Source organism: Kogia breviceps, chromosome 15 (genome assembly GCF_026419965.1).
Source record: "Kogia breviceps isolate mKogBre1 chromosome 15, mKogBre1 haplotype 1, whole genome shotgun sequence".
Taxonomy (NCBI): domain Eukaryota; kingdom Metazoa; phylum Chordata; class Mammalia; order Artiodactyla; family Physeteridae; genus Kogia; species Kogia breviceps.
In genome coordinates this window covers 26,452,362-26,478,941 of record NC_081324.1, presented here as the reverse complement: position 1 = coordinate 26,478,941, position 26,580 = coordinate 26,452,362, and the positions used below count along the sequence as shown (strand labels likewise).

At 43.5% G+C, this 26,580-nt stretch overlaps 1 protein-coding gene across 1 annotated transcript in view; it reads right to left on the bottom strand.

Moving 5' to 3' along the window:
* The window catches only part of LOC131742774 (lipoxygenase homology domain-containing protein 1), a 94,753-nt gene that overhangs the window by 43,184 nt on the left and 24,989 nt on the right, over nt 1–26,580 (bottom strand). The window contains exons 7-10 of the mRNA XM_067016124.1: nt 25,584–25,738; nt 22,978–23,187; nt 22,719–22,854; nt 744–952 (exon numbers count right to left, since the gene is read on the bottom strand). Coding sequence (XP_066872225.1) covers nt 744–952; nt 22,719–22,854; nt 22,978–23,187; nt 25,584–25,738 — 710 coding nt within the window. The remainder of the gene's footprint in view (nt 1–743; nt 953–22,718; nt 22,855–22,977; nt 23,188–25,583; nt 25,739–26,580) is intronic.

The following is a 26,580-nucleotide window of genomic DNA, read 5'->3' as shown; positions in this document are numbered from 1 at the left end:
TCACACTCACTGACTAGAGTCCCTCCCGTGAAGGTGGAGAGATTTTGCAGATGTAATTAAAGTCTCTAATCAGGTGACTTTGAATTAATCAAAAGACTATTCTAGGTGGGCCTGACCTCATTAGGTGAGCCCTTTAAAAGAGGGTCTAGACATCAGAGACAGAGGAAGTCAGAGAGATTTGAAGCAGAAGAGATCTTCTCTGAATGGCTTTGAAGAAACAAACTGCCTCGTTTTGGAGAGGGTCACATGGCAGGGAATGCAGGAAGCCTCTGGCCTTGGTCCTCCAGCTACAAGGGAACAGATTCCTCCAACAACCGTTGAGCTTGGGACAGGACCCCAAGTCTCCGATGAGACCCCAGCCGTGGCAGCAACTTGATTTCAGCCCAGTGAGACCTTGAGAAGAGGGCCCAGCTAACTCAGACCTGGACTTCTGACTCAGGACACTGTGAGATAATACATGTGTGTGGCCTTAAGTTATTAAGTTGGTAGTAATTTGTTACACAGCAATAAAAAACGAATACACAGGAATCCCCATTGGGTGGGTGGAAAATGGACCTGGAGGGGCAGGTGTTGCAACCAAGGTCACCCAGCTAGTTGATGGCAGGGACCAGGAGCTCTTCCTCTGCTGCCTGTTCTGAGTGGGGCTCAGGTCGGGCCCACTCACCCTCCCACCTGTGTACTGGTCAGTTCCTTCCTTCCTTCCCCAGGGGTGGTCACCATCCCGAGGCCCTAGGGCCCAGCACCTCTATTTTCTTGATAATGCCCACATCCAAGCCTGCAACATAGAACTCCTCCACTGAGCCGCAGCTGAAGCCCTTCTTCCCTCGGGGATAGTCCAGCCAGATGCGGTTACTGCGCTCGTCATCCTCTCCTATGAGGAAGATGAAGGCCCGGCTGTCGGTGGCTGCGTCCTTCTGTTTCCCCGTGGTGACAGACACATAGTAGGGAATAACTGCAAGAGATCATGGGAGCCCAGCCTCATCACGGGCCACGTGGACCAGGGTGGGCTCAGACATTGGAAATGACCTCTGGAGGCACTGATCTCAGCTCCCTGCCTCTGAGACAAAGTACAACAGAGCTTTTCAGACTGGCAAGTATCTACCCTCCAAGGACTGAGGGAGCTAGTAACTCCCAAGAGAAGATCAAAGAGAGCATCGTCGCCACATCTAAAAGCCCTGTTGACCAATTATCTTAGTTGCACCTAGCACTCCCATGTGAAGTGGGGTGAGAACGATAATGGCTAGCCAAGTACAGGGGTTAGATGCCTGAAAAGCTTATCATAGATAAGAAAAGCTTATCACAGCAAAAATGAGGTTGGCAAAAGCAAGGTCTCACGGAAAGTAGGAATTTAGGGAGGATAATAAAATAGTATTTATATATGCAACCTGGTAAATGAAAGTTCTAGAAGGCACTCATTTCCAAAACAAACCAGATTAAGCAGCATTAAAAACTTGCTCAGGTAGTATGGCATAGAGTTCTAGCTGCCCAGCCAGTTTCCATTCTCCTTGCAGCTAGGGGTGGTCATGATATATAAGATGTTGGGAAATTTCTTTTAAAGGGTCTGACTCAACTGGGAGGAGCACCTTTTTGCCCCTTACCCTTCCATTCATTCTGCTTGGAATGTGGATGTGATATCTGGAGCTCCAGCTCCAAGTCATCTTGGAACCATGGGCAACCTTTAGGATGGAAGCCACTTGTAAGATTGCCAGAGTGGTCAGGTTGAAAGAGCCTAGGTCCCTGAATTCACTGGGGCTGCTATATCATTCCCAACTGCTTCTCTTTGAATTTTTATGTGTAAGAAAAGAAAAAGTCCTTGTTCATTTAAGCCACTATCTTTTAGGTCTCTTGTTACTCGCAGTTACTAACTGAAACAGGTTGGAAAACCTTCTCCTGGCTCATCTTCCTCAACAGCTTGGGAGACACTGCCCTGGGGTAGTAGATGTTAGGTTATGCAATCTGTAGCCCTTTGAAAAATTTCCAGACTAAACCTTTCTGGCTGGAATTACCTGCATTGTTTTCTGCCCATGGCTGCATTTAATCTTTACAAGGAGAGCCCCACTGGCCTTTCCACAGTTGATCATCGTGCTTAATTAAGGAGAAGCCCTTTCTTGTGGGTCCTGTCTAAGAAGGTAGAGTATAAAAAGACTGGCTCTCTGCCCAACCCCACAGACCCTCCATGTGGTCTTCTGGAGAAAAATATAGTGGTTGACATGCTCTTATATCTAAAAGAACTGAACAGAAAGGCAGTGGATTTAAATGTCTAACAGAAAAATATACAACTGCCTTATCTCAAAAATCTGGTTGGAAAAAATGAACTCGGGGGATTGCAATATTGTTTTAAGGAGCAGGAAAAAACTGAAGCTAAAAGAGTGACTTGTCCAAGGCCGCATGTTTTCTTGTCAGAGCCAGAAATGGAACTTAAATCTCCAAAAAACCAGTTCAGGACTTCTTCTTCCCACTAAAATTTGCATGGCTGAGTCCTAAACAACATACAAGGAATTCTCATTGCTGCTCTTGATTTCTGTCTCATGAGAATTGTCCTAGGCTCTCTGGGCTGAAACGATTTCTTAGGAGTCTGGGTGAGGGCAGAGTTTAGGATGATACCCTCCTGGTGGTAGATCAGCAGATTAAGGATATCATCATCCTAACTTCTCTTAGCCTTTGTTTCCCCATCTGTAAAGGAGGCTAATTGCTGCCCTCTGTAAACAAAATTAATAAACAAAAACGTCAATTAAATAGAGTCTGGAGACCTGAAGGGGGAGCTCTCACTCCCTATGATGATGGCAGAGTATCCAACAGGAAAAAGGAAGACTCCACTTCTTTCCTGGCAACAACTCAGTCAATGAAAAGTCCTGGACTCTGTTTACTACAGCTCTCCCAGCTGCCTTTTCCAAGAGTTCTCCTCCCTTGCTGTGTGGGGACTTGCATGTAGTTTGCCAGGGTTGCAGACTCCGAATTGCTATTCTCTGCTGATTCCAAAAAACCCATTTTGCTAGAGAAATAACTAGTAGTCTATTTGTTTCAGGTCAACATTTTGATGGCCCATACAGGGATCCAGAGAAGAGCCCCAACAGGTCTGGGGCTGGTGAGCAAAGAGGTGAGACACCAACAATTGAGCCCCTTGTGCCCCCTGCTTTTCTTGTCAACCCTGGAGTTTGAAGGTATGTCTTTTTCCTCGATCTGAGCTCATACTCTCTTTGCATTTGAAGCTTTCCAGGCTTTATCTGGGATCCGTTTTAAAGTTTTGTCCTTTCTGGTTAAGGCCTTGTTCTGAATACAAGTACTCATTTGCCACGTTGGTCAGATTTTGAGATCAGACTCTTTCAACTGAAACTGGTTAGGTTTCAACCTGTTCCCTTTGGAACCGGGGCTGTTTCATTGCAACTGTGCCATTTCAGCCTTTGACCCATTCCTTTGGAGTAGGGGTTGTTCTATGAGGAGTGGGCTGAGAAGCCTTTGGCCTGGCTCCTCCAGGACCAACCTGTTCCCTTAGAACTGGCTAGTATTAGGCCTGCAGTTCCTCTGCAAGCTATTTGAGATATTTGAACTGTTTAAGCTATTGAATTGAGTTGTTTAAAATGTAAGAGGGTTGAGTTTTTTAAGCTGTTTTAAAATTATTCTTTTACTCTATAGAAAAACCTCTGATAAATAGGATTCCAGTTATCTAAATATTTTTAGGGCACCCATCCTACAGGATATCTTGTCAATTTTATGTGTAAAAACCTCAGTCCTTCCTCATACACATTTCTAACTAAATGATCTACCTGACCAAAGGCAATTTAGAATATCAGTGGCCAAATGGAACTTCTGAAATCCCCAAACTGAATTTTTTAAAAACCAAATTGGAATACAATAGTGCTAAAATTTCTAGAACTGAATGGAATGTGTATTTAGATTGGTACTTTGAGGCTTCCAAACATTATAATAAGCCTAAAATTGCCTCTCTGCAAGTGAGTCTTTTGTAAGTAGCAGTATAGATGGGTCTTGTTGTTATTAATCCAGTCAGCCACCCTATGTCTTTTGATTGGTGCATTTAATCCATTGACATTTAAAGTGATTATCCATAGCTATGTCATTCTGATACTTTTTTTCTGTTTTTTTGTAGTTCTTTGTTCTTTTCTTCTTCTTTTCAGTTTCTTCCCTTTTGGTTTGATGATTTACTTGTGTTTCTTTCTCTCTAGTTTTTTGTGTATCTATTGTAGGTTTTTGATTTGTGGTTATCTTGGGGTTTGTATATGTTGAGCCATAACTATATCTACTTTGTTTTAAACTGGTAGTCATTTAAGTTCAAATACTGCCTAAAAGATCTACATTTTTTTACTCCCCTCCCCCATGTTTTGTGTTTTTGATGTCATATTTTATATCTTCATGTCTATCTTTTAGCTATTATAGTATTTATTTGCCTTTTCTAGTGGGATTTTTCCTTTCCTAGAAGTTCTTACTTCTTGTTGCAGCTTTTTTTAAAAACATCATTATTGGACTATAATTGCTCTACAATGGTGTGCTAGTTTCTACTTTATAACAAAGTGAATCAGCTATACGTATACATATATCCCCATACTTCCTCTCTCTTGGATCTCCCTCTCATGTCTCCCTCTTACCCTCCCTATCCCACCACTCTAGGTGGTCACAAAGCACTGGGCTCCTCTCCCTGTGCTATGTGGCTGCTTCCAACTAGCTATTGATTTTACATTTGGTAGTGTATATATGTCCATGCCACTCTCTCACTTCGTCCCAGCTTATGCTTCCCCTTCCTCATGTCCTCAAGTCCATTCTCTACATCTGCCTCTTTATTCCTGTCCTGCACATAAGTCTTCAGAAATTTTTTTTTAGATTCCATATATATGTGTTAGCATATGTTATTTGTTTTTCTCTTTCTGACTTACTTCACTCTGTATGACAGACTCTAGGTCCATCCACCTCACTGCAAATAACTCAGTTTCGTTTCTTTTTATGGCTGAGTAATATTCCATTGTATATATGTGCCACATCTTCTTTACCCATTCATCTGTCGATGAATACTTAGTTTGCTTCCATGTCCTGGCTTTTGTAAATAGAGCTGCTATGAGCATTGTGGTACATGACTCATTTTGAATTATGATTTTCCTCAGGGTATGTGCCCAGTAGTGGGATTGCTGGGTCCTATGGTAGTTCTATTTTTAGTTTTTTAAGGAACCTTCAAACTGTTCTCCATAGTGGCTGTATCAATTTACATTCCCACCAACAATGCAAAAGGGTTCCCTTTCCTCCACACATCCTCCAGCATTTGTTTTTTGTAGATTTTCTGATGATGCCCATTTTAACTGGTGTGAGGTGATACCTCATTGTAGTTTTGATTTGCATTTCTCTAATAATTAGTGATGTTGAGCATCCTTTCATGTGCTTCCTGGCCATCTGTATGTTTTCTTTGGAGAAATGTCTATTTAGGTCTTCTGCCCATTTTTGGATTGGGTTGTTTGTTTCTTTAATATTGAGCTGCATGAGCTGTTTATATATTTTGGAGATTAATCCTTTGTCTGCTGATTCATGTGCAAATATTTTCTCGCACTCTGAGGGCTGTCTTTTCATCTTGTTTATGGTTTCCTTTGCTGTGCAAAAGCTTTTAACTTTCATTAGGTCCCATTTGTTTATTTTTGTTTTTATTTCCATTACTCTGGGAGGTGGATCAAAAAAGATCTTGTTGTGATTTATGTCAAAGAGTGTTCTTCCTATGTTTTCCTCTAAGAGTTTTATAGTGTCTGGTCTTAAATTTAGGTCTTGAATCCATTTTGAGTTTATTTTTGTGTACGGTGTTATGGAGTGTTCTAATTTCATTCTTTTACATGTAGCTTTCCAGTTTTCCCAGCACCATTTATTGAAGAGAATGTCTTTTCTCCATTGTATATCCTTGCCTCCTTTGTCATAGATTAGTTGACCATAGGAGTGTGGGTTTATCTCTGAGCTTTCTATCCTGTTCCATTGATCTATATTTCTGTTTTTGTGCCAGTACCATATTGTCTTGATTACTGTAGCTTTGTAGTATAGTCTGAAGTCAGAGAGTCTGATTCCTCCAGCTCTCCTTTTTTCCCTCAGGACTGCTTTGGCTATTCGGGGTCTTTTGTGTCTCCATACAAATTTTAAGATTTTTTTGTTCTACTTCTGTAAAAAATGCCATTGGTAATTTGATAGGGATTGCACTGAATCTGTAGATTGCTTTGGGTAGTATAGTCATTTTCACAATATTGATTCTTCCAATCCAGGAACATGGTATATCTCTCCATCTGTTGGTATCATCTTTAATTTCTTTCATCGGTGTCTTATAGTTTTCTGTGTACAGGTCTTTTGTCTCCCTAGGTAGGTTTATTCCTAGGTATTTTATTCTTTTTGTTGCAATGGTAAATGGGAGTGTTTCCTTAATTTCTCTTTCAGATTTTTCATCATTAGTGTATAGAAATGCAAGAGATTTCTGTGCATTAATTTTGTGTACTGAAACTTTACCAAATTCATTGATTAGCTCTAGTAGTTTTCTGGTGGCATCTTTAGGATTCTCTATGTATAGTATCAAGTCATCTGCAAACAGTGACAATTTTACTTCTTCTTTTCCAATTTGTATTCCTTTTATTTCCTTTTATTCTCTGATTGCCATGGCTAGGACTTCCAAAACTATGTTGAATGATAGTGGTGAGAGTGGACATCCTTGTCTTGTTCCTGATCTTAGAGGAAATGCTTTCAGTTTTTCACCATTGAGAATGATGTTTGCTGTGGGTTTGTAGTATATGGCCTTTATTATGTTGAGGTAGGTTCTCTCTATGCCCACTTTCTGGAGAGTTTTTAACATAAATCGGTGTTGAATTTTGTCAAAAGCTTTTTCTGCGTCTATTGAGATGATCATATGGTTTTTATTCTTCAATTTGTTTATATGGTGTATCACATTGATTGATTTGCATATATTGAAGAATCCTTGCATCCCTGGGATAAATCCCACTTGGTCATGGTGTATGATCCTTTTAATGTGTTTTTGGATTCTGTTTGCTAGTATTTTGTTAAGGATTTTTGCATCTATATTCATCAGTGATATTGGTCTGTACTTTTCTTTTTTTGTAGTATCTTTGTATGGTTTTGGTATCAGGGTGATGCTGGCCTCATAGAATGAGTTTAGCAGTTTTCCTTCCTCTGCAATTTTTTGGAAGAGTTTGAGAAGGATGGGTGTTAGCTCTTGTCTAAATGTTTGATGGAATTCACCTGTGAAGCCATCTGGTCCTGGACTTTTGTTTGCTGGACGATTTTTAATCACAGTTTCAATTGCTTTACTTGTGATTGGTCTGTTCATATTTTCTCTTTCTTCCTGGTTCAGTCTTGGAAGGTTATCCCTTTCCAAGAATTTGTCCATTTCTTCCCGGTTGTCCATTTTATTAGTATAGAATTGCTTGTGGTAGTCTCTCAGGATGCTTTGTATTTCTGCGGTGTCTGTTGTAACTTCTCCTTTTTCATTTCTAATTTTATTGATTTGAGTCCTCTCCCTCTTTTTCTTGATGAGTCTGGCTAATGGTTTATCAATTCTGTTTATCTTCTCAAAGAACCAGCTTTTAGTTTTATTGATCTTTGCTACTGTTTTCTTTGTTTCTACTTCATTTATTTCTGCTCTGATCTTTATTATTTCTTTCCTTCTGCTAACTTTGGGTTTTGTTTGTTCTTCTTTCTCTAGTTCCTTTAGGTGTAACGTTAGATTGTTTATGAGACTTTTCTTGTTTCTTGAGGTAGGCTTGTATAGCTATAAACTTCCCTCTTAGAACTGCTTTTGCTGCATCCCATAGGTTATGGATCATCGTGTTTTCATTGTCATTTGTCTCTAGGTATTTTTTGATTTCCTCAGTGATCTCTTGATTATTTAGTAACATATTGTTTAGCCTCCATGTGTTTGTGTTTTTTACATTTTTTTCCCTGTAATTGATTGCTTATCTCATAGCACTGTGGTCAGAAAAGATGCTTGATATGATTTCAATTTTCTTAAATTTACTGAGGCTTGATTTGTGAACCAAGGTGTGATTTATCCTGGAGAATGTTCTGTGCGCACTTGAGAAGAAAGTGTAATCCACTGTTTTTGGGTGGAACGTCCTATAAATATCAATTAAATCTATCTGATCTGTTGTGTCATTTAAACTTGTGTCTCCTTATTAATTTTCTGTTTGGATGATCTGTCCATTGGTGTAAGTGAGGTGTTAAAGTTCCCCACTATTATTGTGTTACTGTCGATTTCCTCTTTTAGAGATGTTAGCAGTTGTCTTATGTATTGAGGTGCTCCTATGTTGGGTGCAAACATATAATTGTTATATCTTCTTCTTGGATTGATCCCTTGATCATTACATAGTGTCCTTCCTTGTCTCTTGTAACATTCTTTATTTTAAAGTCTACTTTATCTGATATGAGTATAGCTACTCCAGCTTTCTTTTGATTTCTATTTGCATGGAATATCTTTTTCCATCCCCTCACTTTCAGTCCGTATGTGTCCCTAGGTCTGAAGTGGGTCTCTTGTAGACAGCATATATGTGGGTCTTGTTTTTGTATCCATTTAGCAAGCCTGTGTCTTTTGGTTGGAGCATTTAATCCCTTCACGTTAAGGTAATTATCAATATGTATATTCCTATTACCATTTTCTTAATTGTGTGTTTTTTTTTTTTTTTTGAGGTACGCAGGCCTCTCACTGCTGTGGCCTCTCCCGCTGTGGAGTACAGGCTCTGGACGCGCAGGCTCAGTGGCCATGGCTCACAGGCCCAGCCGCTCTGCGGCATGTGGGATCTTCCCAGACCGGCACACGAACCTGTGTCCCCTGCATCGGCAGGCAGACTCTCAACCACTGCACCACCAGGGAAGCCCATTGGGTTTGTTTTTGTAGGTCCTTTTCTTCTCTTGTGTTTCCCACTTAGAGAATTTCCTTTAGCATTTGTTGTAGAGCTGGTTTGATGGTGCTGAATTCTCTTAGCTTTTGCTTGTCTGTAAAGGTTTTGATTTCTCCATCGAATCTGAATGAGATCCTTGCTGGGTAGAGTCATCTTGGTTGTAGGTTCTTCCCTTTCATCACTTTAAGTATATCATGCCACTCCCTTCTGGCTTGTGTAGTTTCTGCTGAGAAATCAGCTTCTGGGAGTTCCCTTGTATGTTATCTGTCATTTTTCCCTTCCTTCTTTCAATAATTTTTCTTTGTCTTTAATTTTTGCCTATTTGATTACTATGTATCTCGACATGTTTCTCCTTGGTTTTATCCTGTATGGGACTCTATGTGCTTCCTGGACGTGGGTGGCTATTTCCTTTCCCATGTTAGGGAAGTTTTTTACTATAATCTCTTCAAATATTTTCTCGGGTCCTTTCTCTCTCTCTTCTCCTTCTGGGACTCCTATAATGCAAATGTTGTTGCATTTAATATTGTCCCAGAGGTCTCTTAGTCTGTCTTCATTTCTTTTCATTCTTTTTTCATTATTCTGCTCCGCAGCAATGAATTCCACCATTCTGTCTTCCAGGTCACTTATCCTTTCTTCTGCCTCAGGTATTCTGCTATTGATTCCTTCTAGTGTATTTTTCATTTCAATTATTGTATTGTTCATCTCTGTTTATTTATTCTTTAATTCTTCTAGTTCTTTGTTAAATACTTCTTGCATCTTCTTGGTCTTTGCCTCTATCCTTTTTCTGAGGTCCTGGATCACCTTCACTATCATTATTCTGAATTATTTTTCTGGAAGATTGCCTATCTCCATTTCATTTAGTTTTTTTTCTGAGGTTTTATCTTGTTCCTTCATGTGGTACATAGCCCTCTGCCTTTTCATCTTGTCTATCCTTCTGTGAATGTGGTTTTTGTTCCACAGGCTGCAGGATTGTAGTTCTTCTTCCTTCTGCTCTCAATTTTCTTAAATTTACCAAGGCTTGATTTGTGACCCAAGATATGATCTATCCTAGAGAATGTTCCATGAGCACTTGAGAAGAAAGTGTATTCTGTTGTTTTTAGATGGAATGTCCTATAAATATCAATTAAGTCCATCTCGTTTAATGTATCATTTAAAGCTTGTGTTTCCTTATCTATTTTCATTTTGGATAATCTGTCCATTGGTGAAAGTGAGTTGTTAAAGTCCCCTACTATGATTGTGTTACTGTCGATTTCCCCTTTAATTGCTGTTAGCATTTGCCTTATGTACTGAGGTGCTCCTATGTCGGGTGCATAAATATTTACAATTGTTATGTGTTCTTCTTGACTGATCCCTTGATCATTATGTAGTGTCTTTCTTTGTCTCTCATAATAGTCTTTATTGTAAAGTCTATTTTGTCTGATATGAGAATTGCTTCTCCAGCTTTCTTTTGATTTCTGTTTGCATAGAATATCATTTTCCATTCCCTCACTTTCAGTCTGTATGTTCCCTAGATCTGAAGTGGGTCTCTTGGAGACAGCATATATACAGGTCTTGTTTTTGTATCCATTCAGCCAGTCTATGTCTTTTGGTTGGAGCATTTAATCCATTTACATTTTTTAAAACATCTTTATTGGAGTATAATTGCTTTACAATGGTGTGTTAGTTTCTGCTTTATAACAAAGTGAATCAGTTGTACATATACATATGTTCCCATATCTCTTCCCTCTTGCATCTCCCTCTCTCCCACCTTCCCTATCCCACCCCTCTAGGTGGTCACAAAGCACTGAGCTGATCTCCCTGTGCTATGTGGCTGCTTCGCACTAGCTATCTATTTTACTTTTGGTAGTGTATATATGTCCATGCCACTCTCTCACTTTGTCCCAGCTTACCCTTCCCCCTCCCCATGTCCTCAAGTCCATGCTCTAGTAGGTCTGCGTCTTTATTCCCATCTTGCCCCTAGGTTCTTCATGACCTTTTTTGTTTTTAGATTCCATATATATGTGTTAGCATATGGTATTTGTTTTTCTCTTTCTGACTTACTTCACTCTGTATGACAGACTCTAGGTCCATCCACCTCACTACAAATAACTCAATTTCGTTTCTTTTTATGGCTGAGTAATATTCTATTGTTTATATGTGCCACATCTTCTTTATCCATTCATCTGTCTATGGACACTTGAGGAGGTGGACTTTGGGAGCAATGATATATATATTTTTTCCCTTTTTCTTTTTTTGTGAATGTGTACGTGTATGCTTCTGTGTGTGATTTCGTCTGTATAGCTTTGCTTTTACCATTTGTCCTAGGGTTCTGTCTGTCCGTTTTAAATTTTTTTTTCCTTTTTTTTAGTATAGTTTTTAGCGCTTATTATCATTGGTGGATTTGTTTTTTGGTTTGTTTGCTCTCTTCTTTCTTTCTTTCTTTTTTATTACTTAAAAAATTTTTTTAAAAAATTATTTTATTTCATCTTTTTCATTCTTTCTTTCTTTTTTTCTCCCTTTTAGTCTGAGGCGTGTGGATGACAGGCTCTTGGTGCTCCACCCAGGCATGAGGGCTGTGCCTCTGAGGTGGGAGAACCAAGTTCAGGACATTGGTCCACCAGAGGCCTCCCAGCTCCACGATCTACCTTAAATGTAAATGGAGGGCAGTTCCACGTCTGGTGGTGTGTTTTGGGGTGTCTGTGACCTTATTATGATTTTAGGCAGCCTCTCTGCTAATGTGTGGGGTGTGTTCATGTCTTGCAAGTTGTTTGGTATAGGGTGTCTAGCACTGTAGCTTGCTGGTCATTGAATAGAGCTGGGTGTTAGCGTTGCGATGGAGATCTCTGGGAGAACTTTCACTGTTTGATATCACAGGTAGCTGGGAGGTCTCTGGTGGACCAATGTCCTGAACTCAGCTCTCCCACCACAGAGGCACAGGCCTGACACCTGGCTGGAGCACCAAGACCCTGTCAGCCACATGGTTCAGAAGAAAAGGGAGAAAAAAGAAAGAAAGAAAAATAAAATAAAATAAATAAAATTATTAAAATAAAAAATTATTAAAATTAAATAATTAAAAAGTAATTTAAAAAAGAAAGAAAGAAGAGAGCAACAAAACCAAAAAACAAATCCACCAATGATAACAAGTGCTAATAACTATACTAAAAAAAAAGGACAGACAGAACCCTAGGACAAATCATAAAAGCAAAGCTATTCAGACAAATTCACACAAAGAAGCATACACATACGCACTCACAAAAAGAGAAAAAGGAAAAAGATATATATACATGTCTATATATTTAAAAAAGGAAGAGTGCAACCAAATCAATAAACAAATCTTCCAATGATAATAAATTCTAAATACTAAACTAAGATAAACATAAAACCAGAAACAAATTATTTGCAGAAAGTAAACCCCAAGTCTACAGTTTCTCCCAAAATCCATCGCCTCAATTTTGGGATGATTCATTGTCTATTCAGTTATTCCAGAGACGCAGGGTACATCAAGTTGATTGTGGGGATTTAATCCACTCCTCCTGAGGCTGCTGGGAGGGATTTCCCTTTCTCTTCTTTGTTCACGCAGTTCCCGGAGTTCAGCTTTGGATCTGGCCCTGCCTCTGCGTGTAGGTCGCCTGAGGGCGTCTGTTCTTGGCTCAGACAGGACGGGGTTAAAGTAGCAGCTGATTAGGGGGCTCTGGCTCACTCAGGTCAGGGGAGGAGGGTACGTACGGGAATGCAGAGCAAGCCTGCAGCAGCAGAGGCCAGTGTGACATTGCACCAGACTGAGGTGCACCGTGCGTTCTCACGCGGACGTTGTCCCTGGATCACGAGACCCTAGCAGTGGCGGGCTGCACGGGCTCCCAGGAGGGGAGGTGTGGAGAGTGACCTGTGCTCGCACACAGGCTTCTTGGTGGCAGCAGCAGCCGCCTTAGCATTCCATGCCCGTCTCTGGGGTCCATGCTGATAGCCGTGGCTCACGCCAGTCTCTGGAGCTCATTTAGGTGGTGCTCTTAATCCCCTCTCCTCACGCACCCCAAAACAATGGTCTCTTGCCTCTTTGGCAGCTCCAGACTTCTCCCGGACTCCCTCCCGGCTAGCCATGGCGCACTAGACCTTCAGGCTGTGTTCACGCCGCCAACCCCAGTCCTCTCCCTGCGATCTGACCTCCGAAGCCTGAGCCTCAGCTCCCAGCCCCCGCCCGCCCCGGCGTGTGAGCAGACAAGCCTCTTGGGCTGGTGAGTGCTGGTCGGCACCGATCCCCTGTGCGGGAATCTCTCCACTTTGCCCTCCACACCCTGTTACTGCACTCCTGTTACTCCGTGGCTCCGAAGCTCCCCCGCCACTGCCACCCACAGTCTCCGCCCGTGAAGGGGCTTCTAGTGTGTGGAAACCTTTCCTCCTTCACAGCTCCCTCCCACTGGTGCAGGTCGCGTCCCTATTCTTTTGTCTCTGTTTATTCTTTTTTCTTTTGCCCTACCCAGGTACGTGGGGAGTTTCTTGCCTTTTGGGAGGTCTGAAGTCTTCTGCCAGCGTTGAGTAGGTGTTCTGTAGGAGTTGTTCCACATGTAGATGTATTTCTGATGTATTTCTGGGGAGGAAGGTGATCTCCATGTCTTACTCCTCCACCATCTTGAAGTCTCCACAGCCTTTTCTTTTCCACTTAGAGAAGACCCTTTAACATTTCTTTTAGGGCCGGTTTAGTATTTGTGAACTTTTAATTTTTGTTTGTCTGAGAAGTTCTTTATCTCTCCAGCAAGAATGATAATCTTGCTTGGTAGAGTGTCCTATGCTGTAGGTTTTTCCCTTTCAGCATTTCAAATATATCATGACACTCCCTTCTGGTCTACAAAGTGTCTGCAGAAAAATCAGCTGATAGCCTTATGGGGGTTCCTTTGTATGTGACTCTTTTTTTCCCCAGTGTCTGGTACTTTTTTAAAAAAATTAAAGTATAGTTGATTTACAATATGTGACTCTGTTTTTCTCTTGCTGCTTTTAGAATTCTCTCTTTGCCTTTAACTTTTGCCATTGTAATTATATGTCTTGCTGTGGGTCTCTTTGGGTTCATCTTGTTTGGGGCTTTCAGGGTTTCCTGTTTCTGGATATCTGTTTCATTTATCAGGTTCAGTAAATTTTCAGCCATACTTTCATTAAATACATTTTTGATCTTTTTCTCTCCCTTCTCCTTCTGGGATCCTTATAATGCAAGTATTAGTGTGCTTGATGTTCTCTCAGAGGTCCCTTAAACTCTTCTCATTTTTTTAAATTTGAATTTTTTTTGCTGTTTTCATTGGATGATTTCCATTATTTTATCTCCCAGATCACTTATGCATTCTTCTGTATCACCTAGTCTGCTTTTAATTCCTTCTAGTGTGTTTTTCATTTCAGTTATTGTATTCTTCAGCTCTAATTGGTTCTTTTTTTATATTTTCTAGTTCCTTGTTAAAATTCTCACTGTGTTCATCCATTTTTCCCCTTAGTTCAGTTAGCGTTCTTATTACTAATGCTTTGAACTCTTCATCTGGTAAATTATTTACCTCTGTTTTATTAGTTGTTTTTTCAGAGTTTCTGTCTTGTTCTTTCATTTGAAACACATTCCTCTGTCTTCGCATTTTGCTTAACTTTCTCTGTGTCTATGAAATTGGGTAAAACAGTTACCTATCCCAGTCTTGAAGGGGTGTCCTTGTGTGGGAGCAATCCTATGCAGTCTGTGTGTGCCCAATGGCTTTGGTGAGAGAGCTGGATCTGAAGTCAGCACAAGTCATGTCTTTCCCTGGGGTGTGCTGGCAGCTGTCACCTTGGTGGGAAGTGGGGCTGGAGATAGGCTAGAGCCAGAGCCGGTTATGAGCCAGGGCTTCTGCTATGCTCAGTGGCCAACACCACCCTCTTGGGGTTGGGGTCAGGTCCCAGGGTGCTGAGGCAGAAGTCCTGAGGGTCAGGTCCAAACTGGTTCCATTCCTTCTAAGTGGGTTCTCCCCCCTCCCAGCATTAGCACCTTTGTCCAAGAGGGGAGTACTGTTGGAGCAAGAGAGGTCAGAGTGGGCACCCAGTGTGGGCCAGGGCATGCACTGGCTGGTCCTGGTACATCAGTCAGAGCTCCAGTGTGATCTTCCACCATCTCTGCGAGTGCCAGTAATGGCCACGTTCACCCTATTCAGATGAAGTGCCAGGTCCAAGCTGGCTCTGTCCCCCCCAAAATGGCACACTCTCCTCGGGAATGACAGCCTTCACCTTAGTGGAGCTGCACTGGAGCTAGAGGGGTGGAGAGGGTGCTCGGTGTGGGAAACAGACTGGAGTCCTGGGAAGTGTCAATCTGCTACCTCTGGCTTGTTCCTGGGAGTAAGCAAGCCTATGTGCAGAGTCTCGGTTTCTTACAGACTCCTGTTAGTCCCACTGGTTTTTCAAGCCAGTTAAGGGAAGTTGTCTCCTTGGTGTCAGACCCCAGGGCAGGGGTGTCCAGTCTGTGACTTGAACTGCTCACTCCCCAAGGAGGATCTCCGAGCCTGTGTAATCGTCCCCTCCTCTTCCGTGTCCCCTCCTAGGGCACAGGTCCTGACCTGATCGATTCTCTTCCCTTCCTGACTTCCACGTGGCTCTTTCTTTACAGCCTTGGTTGATAAGTGTCTTTCTGACACCCTCCAGTTTATTTTCAGTGAGAAAATAAAATTCATGTAGATGTATTTTTCATTCATGTAGATGTATTTTTGATGTAGATGTAAATACATTTACATTCATGTAGATGGATTTTTGATGTGTTCATAGCAGGAGTTGAGCTTGGTCTCCTCCTACTCCACCATCTTGATCTCCTCCCTCCTAAGTCCTTAATTTCTTATATTCCCTGGAATAAAGCTGAACTTTGAGCCAGAGTCAAAGATTTTCCCAAAGTAACCAATGATCCTTACAGATTTGAGGAGGAATTTAATAGAGTCATTCAAACTCATCAACCTGGTTTCTCTGACATATCAGCTAGTGGTGATATTCAGTTCAGTGAATATGCTTGGTGGTGAAGGCCAGGCCCAGCACTGAATGAAAACTGTTAATTGGGGTTTCCCTGGTGGCACAGTGGTTGAGAACCGCCTGCCAATGCAGGGGACACGGGTTCGATCCCTGATCCGTGAAGATCCCACATGCCGCGGAGCAACTTAAGTCTGTGTGCCACGACTACTGAGCCTGCGCTCTAGAGCCCACAAGCCACAACTTCTGAAGCCTGCATACCTAGAGTCCGTGCTCCACTGCAATGAGAAGCCTACGCACTGCACCGAAGAGTAGCCCCCGCTCGCTGCAACTAGAGAAAGCCTGTGCGCAGCAACAAAGACCCAACGCAGCCATAAATAAATAAATTTATTAAAAAAGAAAACTGTTAATTGGGGAAATCCTGAAAGGTGTCTAGACTCACAACTGGGAAGCCATCCTGCTATCTCACTATAGAAATACCTTGAGGACATTGCAGGTTCAGCTTCAGACCACTGCCATAAGGCAAATATTGCAATAAAGTGAGTCACATAAATTTTTTGGTTTCCCAGTGGATATAAAAGTTATGCTTATGCTAGACTGTAATCTATTAAGTGTGCAATAGCATTATAGCTAAAAAAAAGAGACATAACTTAATTTAAAAATACTTTATCGCCAAAAAATGCTAACCACCATCTGAGCCTTCAGTGCTGGGGGAGGCTCTTGCTTCGGTGTTGGTGGCTGCTGACTGGTCAGGGTGGTGGTGCTGAAGGCTGGGGCAATTTCTTAAAATAAGACCACAGTGAAGTTGGCTACATTGATTGACTCTTCCTTTCATGAACAGTTTCTCTGTAGTGTGCAATGGTCTCTGATAGCATTTTACCCACAGTAGAACTTCTTTCAAAATTGGAGTCAGTTTTCTCAAACCCTGTTACTGCTTTATCAGCTAAGTTTAAGTAATATTCTAAATCTTATATTGTCATTTCAACAATCTTCACAGTATCTTCCCCAGGAGTAGATTCCTTTTCAAGAAACCACTTTCTTTGCTCATCCATAAGAAGCAACTTCACATCTGCTAATGTTTTATCATGAGATTGCAGCAATTCAGTCACATTTTCAGGTTCCACCTCTAATTCTGGCCCTCTTGCTGTTTCCACCACACCTGCAGTTACTTCCTCCACTGAAGTCTTGAACCCCTCGAAGTCATCCATGAGGGCTGGAGTCAACTTCTTTCAAACTCCTGCTAATGCTGATATTTTGACCTCTTCTCATGAATCACAGATATTTTCAGTGGCATCCAGAATTCTTTCCAGAGGCTTTCAATTCACTTTGTCCAGATCTAATAAAGGAATCACTATCTATGCCAGCTATAGCCTTATAAAATGTATTTATTAAAGAAAAAAACTTGAAAGTCATACTGACCCCTTGATCCATGGGCTGCAGAATGGATGTTGTGTTAGCAAGCATGAAAACAACATTAATCTCACTGTACATCTCCATCAGAGCTCTTGGGTGACCAGGTGCATTGTCAATGAGTAGTAATATTTTGAAAAGAATCTTTTTTTTGTTTTTTTTCTGAGCAGTATGTCTCAACAGTGGGCTTAAAATATTCAGTAAATTATGCTGTAAAGCGATCTTCTGTCATCCAGGCTTTGTTGTTTCATTTATAGAGCATAGACAAAGTAGATTGAACATAATGCTTAAGGGCCCTAGGATTTTTAGAATGGTGAATGATTCAATAAAAAATTCAATTTTTTTTTTTTTTTGTGGTACGCGGGCCTCTCACTGCTGTGGCCTCTTCCATTGCGGAGCACAGGCTCCGGACGCGCAGGCCCAGCGGCCATGGCTCACGGGCCCAGCCGCTCCGCGGCATGTGGGATCCTCCCAGACCGGGGCACGAACCCGTGTCCCCTGCATCGGCAGGTAGACTCTCAACCATTGCGCCACCAGGGAAACCCTGGCTTCAAGTTAAAATCACTGGCTACATTAGCCCCTAACAAGAGAGTCAGCTGTTCTTGAAAGCTTTGAAGCCAGGTATTGACTTCTCTCTAGCTATAAAAGTCCTAGATGGCATCTTCTTCCAATCTAAGGCTGTTTTGCCTACATTGAAAATCTGTTGTTTAGTGTAGCTGCCTTCATTACCTTAGCTAGATCTTCTGGATAACTTGCTGCAGCTTCTGCATCAGCACTTGCTACTTCACCTTGCGCTCTGATGTTATAGAGACAGCTCCTTTCCTTAAACCTCATGAACCAACCTCTGCTGATTTCAAACTTTTCTTCTGCAGCTTCCTTACCTCTCTCAGCCTTCATAGAATTGAAGAGTTAAAGGCTTGCTCTGGATTAGGCTTTGTCTTAAGGGACTGTTGTGGCTGGTTTGATCTTCTAGCCAGACCATGAAAACTTTCTCCATATTTGCAATAAGGCTGTTTCACTTTCTTATCATTTGTGTGTTCACTGGAGTAGCACGTTTATAATAATTTCCTTCAAGAACTTTTTCTTTGCATTCACAACTCTTTGGTGCAAGAGGCCTAGCTTTCAGACTGTCCTGGCTTTCAATATACCCTCCTAACTAAGCCTAGTCATTTTACGCTTTTGACTTAAAGTGAGAGATTCGCAACTTCCTTTCATTTGACCACTCAGGAGGCCATTGTAGGCATTAACTGGCCTAATTTCAATATTGTTGTCTCTGGGAACAGGGAGGCCACAGGAGAGGGAGACAGGGAATGGCTGGTTGGTAGAGCAGTCAGAACATGCACAACATTTATTGATTAAGTTCACTATCTTATATTGTTTCACCTATCTTATATAGGTTTGTAGCACACCAAAACAAGTAGAATAGTACCATCAAAGATCACTCATCACAGATCACCAGAACAAATATAATAATAATGAAAAAGTTTGACATATTGCAAGAATTACCAAAATGTGACACAAAGACAAGGAAATGAGCAAATACTGTTGGGAAAATGGCGCTGATAGACTTGCTCTACACTGGGATGCCACGAACCCTCAATTTGTAAAAAATGCAACATCTATAAAGCACAATAAAGCAAAGTGCAATAAAACAAGGTATATGATCAGGCTCAGGCAATCACTAGGTGACTTCATTGGGCAATTCCTAAGGCTTTTCCAAAGCCTGTTGATTGCAACGAAATTCAGGCTTACACACAAAAATCTGATGAACCTGTTCATAACTATTATAATTGACTTCAGATTATTGATTCCACCCGAGTAGCTTTTAACTCTGTGTTTATTAATAGCTAAACAGGAAACTTTCCCTTCTAGCAAAAAAGGACCAGGACGGAATGGTAAACTATGTCCACTCCAGGTTAGTTAACTTGGCACACCAGCTCCCTCGCACTCTAGATGAGCCACTTAAAAGGAGGACCACCAAAATTCTTATTCTTCATCTCCAACAATTGAAGGCCCCTAAACAAAACCTAAACCCTTTAGTTTCTGCTATCATTGCACACATACAGGACATTGGTAAAGAGATTGCTACAGATTTAAGTGCTTCAGGCACCTTCAGCCCTCCAACGTCCTCCCAGTTCTCAGTGACAGGGCTCACAGAAAACACAGGAGCTCTTCCCAACCCTCCCTCTTAATCAGCTTGGAGAAACATTTCTCCAGGCTGGGAATGAATCTCTCTCCCAGTCCTGTCATGGAGCCACACACTCCCAATGCTCAACCCCCCTACTCAAGCAGCCACTGCCCCAGAGTACTAAAATACTTCAGATAGTGGGGATCTCTAATGAACCTCAAGGGGTTCCTATCTCTGAACCTATTCCCTTTTGTTTAGGCCCTTTGAGAAATACACACCCTTTTCTCCTTTGTTCCTCCACTCCCATTTATTAGGCCAAGACTTCTTAGAGAAGTATCATGTTGGAATTCTCCCCCAAAGGGGAAATAATTCTAGAACTTGACAGTAGTCATCAAAGCAGCCAACCAGATGAGTTAAATGACCCTTTGACATTTTTTATTTGTTCCACCTCTGACAGTACTAGAGATGATTCTGGAAACACTGATGATTTGTCCCTATTGAATCAGCTACCAGCTTCCTTAAGGGCAAAACCTCCAACCAATACTGGCAAAAATTCACAGTGTGCACAGGCTCTGTAGTTGTGGCGCATGGGTTTAGTTGCTCCGTGGCATGTGGTATCTTCCCGGACCAGGGCTCAAACCTGTGTCCCCTGCATCGGCAGGCAGATTCTTAACCACTGTGCCCCCAGGGAAGTCCCCACGTAACTCTTTTACGTTATAATAACCTTAACCTGGCTACTCTTCTCCTCTCCCTCTGTGATGAAGTCCCTCACCACTGCTTAATGCTGATGGGTCACCTCCTGACTCCTCCTGATGATCTTCAGGAAATTCTTTTGTGTAATGTTGACTTATCATGGTTCATTGATAGTTCTTATTCAGAAGGTGACAATAACAAATATTGTGCCGGGTATGCTATTGCAACTCCTTTTGATGTTGTTACCTATGGCTACTTCAGCCCTGTGGTTCATATGGTTACTCAAAAGTGATCTCAATAGGTTACAATCTCACACGAGCTCATAATTTAGCCAAGGACAAAACTGTCAATATTCATACTGATAGTAGATATGCTTTTGGAATAGCTTGTGATTTTGGAATGTTGTGGGGAGAGCATGGCTTCTTTACTTCCAGTGGAAATAAAATTTAAAATGATCCCTATGTTCAGGAATTATTGGATGCAATGTTTTAGCTATTGATAAGATTCTGAGGCATTCTAAACTTGACTCTTTGGAAGTTGAGGGAAGTCACCTTGCTGACATTTCTGCAAGGAATGCTGACCTTAAAGGAACTGAAAGCAGTCAAACCTCTGTCATGGTCCAAAGGGATAGTTCCCCAAATGATAACATAGCGAAACTGGCTAGAGAAGCCCAACAATTGGCCTCAGAAAAAAGAAAAACAAGATTGAAAATTCAACAGTTGTTGGTTTGATAAAAAGAGAAAGCTCTGATTTGGACCAAATAACAACCCAGTCCTACCAGAGATCTGAAATTCCCACTAACCACCATTGTACATGCATTAAACCATTGGTCTACTGGCAAAAAGATAGCACCCATGAATCAATATTAGTGAGGAAACATTAACAAGGCCACAAAAAGTGCCTACCTCACTATTCCACTTATCTGAAGTACAAGTCAGGGAAGCCTGTTTGTACTCTGCTCCTGGACATTTTAAACTTCCTAATGGACCATTTGAGGTCTGGTAAATGGATTTCATACAACTTCCTCTGTCTCATGGAGATAAATATCTTTCAGTCATGGTCTGTATGTTTCACACTGGACTAAAGCCTTCCTTTGCAGACAGGCTACTGCCTCTTCTGTGGCTAAAGTCCTTTTGGAAAAGATTATCCCTACCTGAGGAACTCCTCTCAAACTTCATAGTGATTGAGGCATTCATTTTGCTAGTCAGGTACTTTGACAATTCTGCACTGTTTGGCTGGTTTTACTTCAGTGTGCTTATCACCCTCAATGCTCTGGTTTTGTCAAGTGCACTAACTGCATTATTAAGACCCAATGGCAACATTTGTAGAAACCCTCCAAGTACCTTGTCCAAAAGCTTTGCCATTGATCCTTCTAAATCTTAGATCCACTCCTTTTGGAACTCACAAACACTCGCCCTTTGAGATAGTCACAGGACACCCAAAGCTCTTGGCTTCTGCATTTTCTGATCCACAGCAAATAAAAGGAGAGATACTCTAATACTGCTTTTGTTAAAAATAATCATGTTTTTTTGTAGAGCAATCTTTTCACAGTGTGCTCTCTGGGGACAAAGACTTGAAGCATCACACCTTACAACCTGGATATTTTGTCTATTGGAAAAGATATCTCCAGGAAGACTATCTTCAGTCTTGCTGGAGAGGCCCCTATCAAGTACTGCTAACCAACACTTGTGCTGCCAAACTCCAGGGAAGAGACTCTTGGATACATGTGACAAAGGAGGCAACCAAATCCTGATTGGACTTGCACATCATCTAGTGACATGAAAGATAATATTTCCTGGAATTGAAGCATACAATATTTGATGAGACAACTTTCCCAAGATATCCAGATCAGGTCTGTCAGAAGTTTCTTTCCAAACCTTTGATGATGACATAACACTTCAGATAATCTCCAGAGTCTATTGTCTTTGTAACATAGACTTTGGATTAAAAAAATGCTCGAGAGGCCTCTCTCCTACCCCTCCTTGTTACTCACATGTGATCTCATTAGGATTCCAATCTGTGCACTTTCTCTCCAACATGGGACACTATACCCAGGAAAGGCCCTTCCTGACATTAAGGGACAAAAAGCTGCTGAAACCAGAAGACCTGACTCTTGATCAGCGATACTTTCAAAGAAAGGTCTTGATCCAGAGGAGAAAATGTAAAAAATTAATAAATAGAAACCTCAATTAAATAGAGTCAGGAGACCAGAGGGAGATCTCTCATGCCCCGAGACAACAGGCAGAGCCCAACATGAAGAAGAAAGACTCCTCTTCTCTCCTGGCAACAACTCAGCCAGTGAAAAGCCACAGGCTCTTTGTTTACTACAGCCTTCCCAACTTCATTTTCTCCTCTATAAAAGAGTTCTCCTTCCCTGCTCTATGGGGAATTCCATGTAGCTTGCCCCGGTTGCAGACTCCGAGTTGCAATTCTCCGCTGATCCTGAATAAACCTATTTTCACTGGAGAAATGACTGGCAATCTATTTGTTTTAGGTCAACACCTCTCAGTTCACAGGGCTATTGTGGGGATGGAAATAGACAACATGTGAGGAAACTGTGTATAAATTACAAAGTGTTAAATGTAGGTCAAATGATGGTGGCGTTAACACATGGCCTGTCCAAGAACAGTTGAAACACATCCACGTGCCTGCCCCTCCCCTGAGGAGTTCTCTGCTTGACTTACCTGGGCCCTCCTGAACGTAGTCAGCCATGGGGCCTGTCACTGTGGCGATGTCGATGTCGGCCATCTTGGAGCTCATGGCAATCTCCCAGAAGTCAGCGGGGCTGCTGCAGTTGCTGCTCCGGTCCCCAGTGTACTCCTGTCCGGAGGGGCACAACCCAGGCCCGTTACACCTCTGGCACCCTGTGTTCCACTGAGCCACCCCGGGTATGAGGATGACAGGCCATGGCTGAACCAAGCCCCCCGGCTGCCTTTCACGCACCTTCTCATAAAAGAGCCTCTCGAGCCGCCCGTCCTCCTTCTTCAGGGACAGCCAGCGCCCGCACAGGAACAGGAACTCGTCCTCGTTGGTGTCGTTCCAGATCTCCACCTTCTCCACGTACCAGTCTGCACACCATTTGGTGTTGTCGTGGCGGAGCTTGATCTTGTAGATGACACCCAGGTCAGCAGCCTCGATGATGAAGGTGTCGGCCTGGGGAGTCCAGATGTGTGGACTTGGGTGGCAGGGTGCTCCCCACCTCCACCCACTCCAACCCCATCCATCTGGTACCTTCCATCCCCCTCAATGGTTGGGCTGAACAGACCCTTCCTAGCCAGGAGCCTTCCAGGCCCAAATCCCTAACACAGAGAGTTTGGTATTCCAAGGCCTCGCTTCCACAGTGGCCCCGTTTTGCAGTCTAGCTCCTCTTGGGATAAGCCCTGTGGGGGTTTGCCACATGGACCCTGACGAGCTGTGTGAGTGGGGTGCTCAGCCTGGTACCTGGACATCCTTAGTTATGCTGAGTGTTGGCTTGAGGTCAGGTGGGAGGCTGGATGGTAAGAGCTATGGAAGAGGTGACATCTTTCTGAATAACGAGAGGGGCCTTGAAATTCCCAGGGGAAGCTGGCAGCTGGAGGAGCCAGGTCAGGCTGCAGGAGTGCAGGCAGAGAGGGGGGAGAGGCTGTGGTGGAGGCCAGGCCAGGCTGGGGAGAGCACAGGGCATATCACCTGGACTGTGGGTTCATGAGGGACTTTGTCAGGGGTGTGACACTGGCCCTTCTCTGCGTCCCTGATTATATCTTTAGTGATATGACATTGCACTCTTGGGTGCTTGCGTTCTCTTAGGATTGCTCAGTGAGATATGGAGCTCTAGGCTTTGGGTGAAGTGGGGTCAGAACACAGCGTGGCAGGAGCCTTGGGAGGGGGAAGAGGGAGAGGTGACCCTGAATGACACCCACTTCCCTTCTGAAAGGTATGCTAAGTCACTGTGCTGAGTGCTGGGAACCCAGGGACGATAGGACACCCTGTGCTCCTCCTCAGGACAGCCCAGGTGGTGGGAACAACCACCTGCGTGAGGACTAGGGGCAGGGTTGGCAAGACTTGCCAGGTGGAGGCATTAGGCTGAAGTTGGGGGGCTGGGCCTTCTAGGCAGCCAGGGCAGGTCAGGCTGCGGGCTGAGGAAAGTGCAGGTGAATGGTGTGATGCTGATGGCGGGTGTGGGCCTGTGCAGGCCTTGGGGCACTGGCAAGTGGCTGAGTCCATTAGAGCAAAAATGGGTACACCTTACGACACAGCAATTCCACTTTGCATCTGTCCTGGGGGGACACCTTCACATGTGCACAAGGATACTTATTGCAGGATAAATTTTACGGTGGAAAATCGGGACCCACCTCGGTGTCCACAGTGCTTAGGGAATGGTAAATAACCATGGCAATGTCATGTGTGGAATGTTATGTGTGCAGTGGTTACAAAGAACAAGACAACAACATCTGTGTTTGACTATCCTGACAGATAGATTTCGACGAAACCCCATTGCCTGCAAGAAGCACGCGTATAGGATGGTGCCTTTTATGTAAAAAGTTAAAACCACAGAGCGGCACTGTGTATTTCCTATGTGCGTATGTGCACAGATGCAGAGAAAAGGCTTGGAAAAACTTGGAGACAGGAGAAAGTGTGGAGCATTCTGGAAACCGGGGCCCAGGGGGACATTCTACGCAGGCTGGCTGGGCAGGCAGTGAAGGTTTGTGAATCCCATGAAAGGCTCGGACCAGATCTGGGATCAGTGGGGAGCTTGACAGGTTGAAGTGAGGGAGTGACTCGGCCACCTTTGGATGGGTTAATTGGGGAAAGCTGGAGGCTGGATTGGATTTCAGGGGCCTGGAGCAGGGAGACCAGACTGCTTCACTAAGCAAGGTGCAATAAGGAAGGGCTGAGTGCTGACAAAGCTGCACACCATGCAGTGGTGTGGTTTTCAAGCCTTTTCTGTAGCCACAGAGCCCCTTGCTTAATAGAGGGCTTGCTTGGCACTCCAATAGATAGGCCAGGTCAGAGTGGACCCGTGCGGGAGGAGTGGGTGCCTGTCTGCTGCCCCTACCCTTCTGTGGCCCCCGTGGGCCTCGGTGCTACCCAGGACTCTGCACAACACAGTTGAGCTGATTCACAACAGCCTCCTTATTTCGCAGACGAGGAAACTGAGGCCAGAGCTGCTCAGCCATGTAAGGAGTGGATGGCAGAACGAGGCCTCCAGACCCCTAGTTCAAGCTGCTGTCCGGGCAACACCGCCACTCGGCAGGCGCTCACCACTCCGCGCTCATGACCCACTGCAGTGAGCTGGATTCTTTGAAGACAACCTAGCTCCTTACAGCCAGCAACCTGGGGCTCAAATGGCCTCTTGCTTGCTCAAGTCCCACCCCTACTCCACGTGCAGGACCCTGCGTAGGCTGAGAGAAGAGGAGCAGACTCCGTGGGGGCGCAAATGCCCACATAAGGGTGCATGACATCCCGCAAAGTTCCAAGACAAGAAGAGCTGGCCCCTTTCATCCCCACCCCCCATAATGATAACGGGACAGGGAGGAGAGGGGCGGGGTAACTCGGCGGGCTCCGCCTACCGTTCCTCTCTCGAATTTGTTGGTGCGGTTCTCTGACTTGCCGAGGTACCGCTCTCCCGTGTCCCCGAGGTCTCCATAGATGGTGATGTAGACCTTGGCGTCTGTCCCTGCCCCGGGAACGTTTCCTGTGAAGATCTGCACCGAGTACAGCACAACTGGGTGGGCAGCCAGACAGACAAAGGGAAGAAAGGGATGGCATTGTTTAGGTTTGGGGGAACTGGATTTGTAGGCGGTATTCAGCTTGTGGCCCAGGACTCCAGGAGAACTCAGTGTCTTCCTTTGGTCTGTTCCCTTACGCACATTTCTGCTACAGGTCGGAGTGGATTCACCAGTGGGAAGTTTACCTCTAAGAGACCCAAGGGATGGAGACTTTTCCAGCCCCTTCAAACCATCCACCCCTCCAGCTGCTTACAGCTTCCGGGGGAAAGACTCGGGAAACTGCCTGACACACATGCACACCGTGGTCACTAAATCTATCTACCGTGACACACTGACAGTAAGGTGCCTTCCCATGTGAGGGTGACCGGTATCAATGCCAGATCCTTCTAAACGGTTTATGGAGAAAATCAAATATTTTTGAAAGAATAGTTTCCCCTCAGTGTCTTTCATATTTTCATTTACTCTTCAACCAGCCTGCCCCCAGCACTCCAGGGAAACCCTCCTCACCAAAGCCACAGTCACTGCCACCCACTCCTTTATCTCCTATGGCCTTTGGAAAGGGCTCAATAAATACTGGTGTGACTGTTATTAAAAGTTATTCAGGAAAATGAAACTAAACACTGTCTTGTTTTGTTTTGCTGCTATACATTCATCATGGAAGAACAAAGTAGCCCCTTTCCCAATCCCCATCCCAGGAGGGAAAGGCAAGTCTTTGTTTTTAGGAAGGCTGAGCATTCTTTGTCTCCTCTCCATATTCCTTTATCCTAGGAGCTTTGGAGTTTCAGGCCAGGGAAGAGGGGACTTAGCTGGATTATCCCCAAGGGGAAGGATGAAAGTC